Source organism: Haplochromis burtoni, unplaced genomic scaffold (assembly GCF_018398535.1).
Source record: "Haplochromis burtoni strain Fernald_Lab_line unplaced genomic scaffold, NCSU_Asbu1 Contig_640, whole genome shotgun sequence".
NCBI lineage: Eukaryota > Metazoa > Chordata > Actinopteri > Cichliformes > Cichlidae > Haplochromis > Haplochromis burtoni.
In genome coordinates this window covers 96,042-98,051 of record NW_024583001.1, presented here as the reverse complement: position 1 = coordinate 98,051, position 2,010 = coordinate 96,042, and the positions used below count along the sequence as shown (strand labels likewise).

The following is a 2,010-nucleotide window of genomic DNA, read 5'->3' as shown; positions in this document are numbered from 1 at the left end:
AACAGAAACAGCAACATTTTATGGTTACCTTGTCCTCAGCGCTCCGTGTGTCTGTGGCCTAGACACAGCTGAAGCCTGATTACAGCGTCTGGGCACCGAGCAGCCTCAATAGCCTGGAAAGGTGCTAACCGCTAGGCTAACTAGCAACAAGATGCCTTCCCTCTCCACAGATGACTACCACAGCCTCCTGCAGAAGATTGCAGTACTGGAGACAAAAATTCATCGCTTAGAAGTAAACGTGGAGGTAAATGGACTGTGTGGAAATGAAACAACCTTGCCTTTGATTCAAAACAATGGCGATGAGCAAGCTAGTACACAGCTAAGGAGCACAGATAACATGACCAAGAAAGTAGACTCTGTGCATTATTATAAATCCTCAAGTGATAATCCCCCCTTAGACTGTCTTGGTGCAAAACCAAGACATAAATCATGTCTCCTGGAAGGGGGAGGACGTATCACAGGCAGGGCACAGCGAGCTGAAATCTCTGAAACCGACTGGCCTTCACTTCCTACGAGACAGAGAAGCTCTTCTACCCCTGTATACGGGAGGAAACAGGACTGGACAACCGTGAATAGGAAGGTTAACAACAAACCTCCAAAACAACTGAATGTGAAACTGCAGAACAGATTTGCTCCACTATCAAAGGACCCTGGATCTATATCGGACAACCATCCATCTAAAAGCAGCGAAATAAGGTCTGAAAATCTGTTGAAAAGTGAAAGGCCACAGGGAAAGCTAAAGGCTAGGCCTGAAACTCTGATTGTGGGTGACTCTGCCGTAAAGGATGTACAAAGGATGTGCGGTAAGAACACTAAAGTCCTCTGCTTTCCTAACGATATGGTCAACAACCTGAAGGAGAGAATTCTTCAAATTGCAGATGAATATCCAACTGTGACAAACATTGTTCTGCATACAGGGTCAAACGATGTGTCCAAACAACAGTCGGAGGTTCTGAAACGGGACTTTACTGGATTATTAAATACTGTAAACTCTCTGAATGCAGCTGTATTCATCAGTGGACCTGTACCGCCGGTCAGAGGAGGAGACGAGAGATTCAGCAGGTTGTTTACACTGAATAAATGGCTTATATCAGCATGTGCTGACCACTCAGTGCATTTTATCACAACTTTAATATTTTTTGGGAACGCAGGCATCTGTTAAAGCAAATGGATTTAATTTTAACAAGTCAGGGGTGAAACTGTTCACCTCCAACTTGTTTTATTCCATACGTCATCCATCCGTGCTTGGTGCCAAGGCTGAGATAAACGAGGAGTTATCTCATAAAGAGGAACAAACAGTACTCCAAGAACAGACAAAGCCCAGCAGAAACCTTGAGGAGGAGCTCCATTTGCCCCCACCCGGGAAGAGCCTCAGAAAGGAGAGACATCCATGGCATCTGAGGAAGAGCCTCAGAAAGGAGAGACATCTAAGGCAAGAAGAGGGGTCCCTATTTGCCTCCAACTCTCTCAACAACACCAACGACCAGGACAAGGGACCACGACCTTCCCCAGTCCCCCAAACCCCTGACAGGCCATCACCCTCCTCCCCCTCCCTTTCTCCCTCCTCCCCACACCTGAAATTCACTGAGGAGATGATGGAGCGGGTCAATGCTGGGCTCAGATCTACCCCCCGTCCCAATCCCTTTTTGTCCCCCATAAACCCCCCACCAGAGCGGCCAAAGGTTCGCCATCGAGCCCCACCCTCAACAGAGCAATCGAAGTCACATTGCCCAGCCTCGCCCCCCTTAGTTCCTCTTCATGCCCTGTCTCCGCAGTCTGATGTGTGATGTGTGGAGGGTCCGGGCTGTGAGGATTATGGCAGTGTGACTTTTCCCAGGAGAAGCTGGGACCCTGTTTACTAGAAGGTTTTAAAATTTCTGTACTTTTAGGTGACAGGAGACATGTGGCCTGGTCAAAACACAGAGAGCTGCACTCTAAAAGATCTTTAAAATAGTAAACATACCTTGTGTGCCACAGACTGCTCCCAAACACGAGGGGACAAGTAATCCT

General features: G+C 47.7%; 1 protein-coding gene across 1 annotated transcript in view; it reads left to right on the top strand.

Annotated features, from left to right (window-relative positions):
• The window catches only part of LOC121812528, a 16,571-nt gene extending 15,409 nt beyond the window's left edge, over positions 1-1,162 (top strand). Inside the window, exon 2 of the mRNA XM_042215006.1 lies at positions 1-1,162. Coding sequence (XP_042070940.1) covers positions 152-1,162 — 1,011 coding nt within the window. The 5' untranslated portion in view covers positions 1-151.
• The last annotated feature ends 848 nt before the right edge of the window (positions 1,163-2,010 follow it).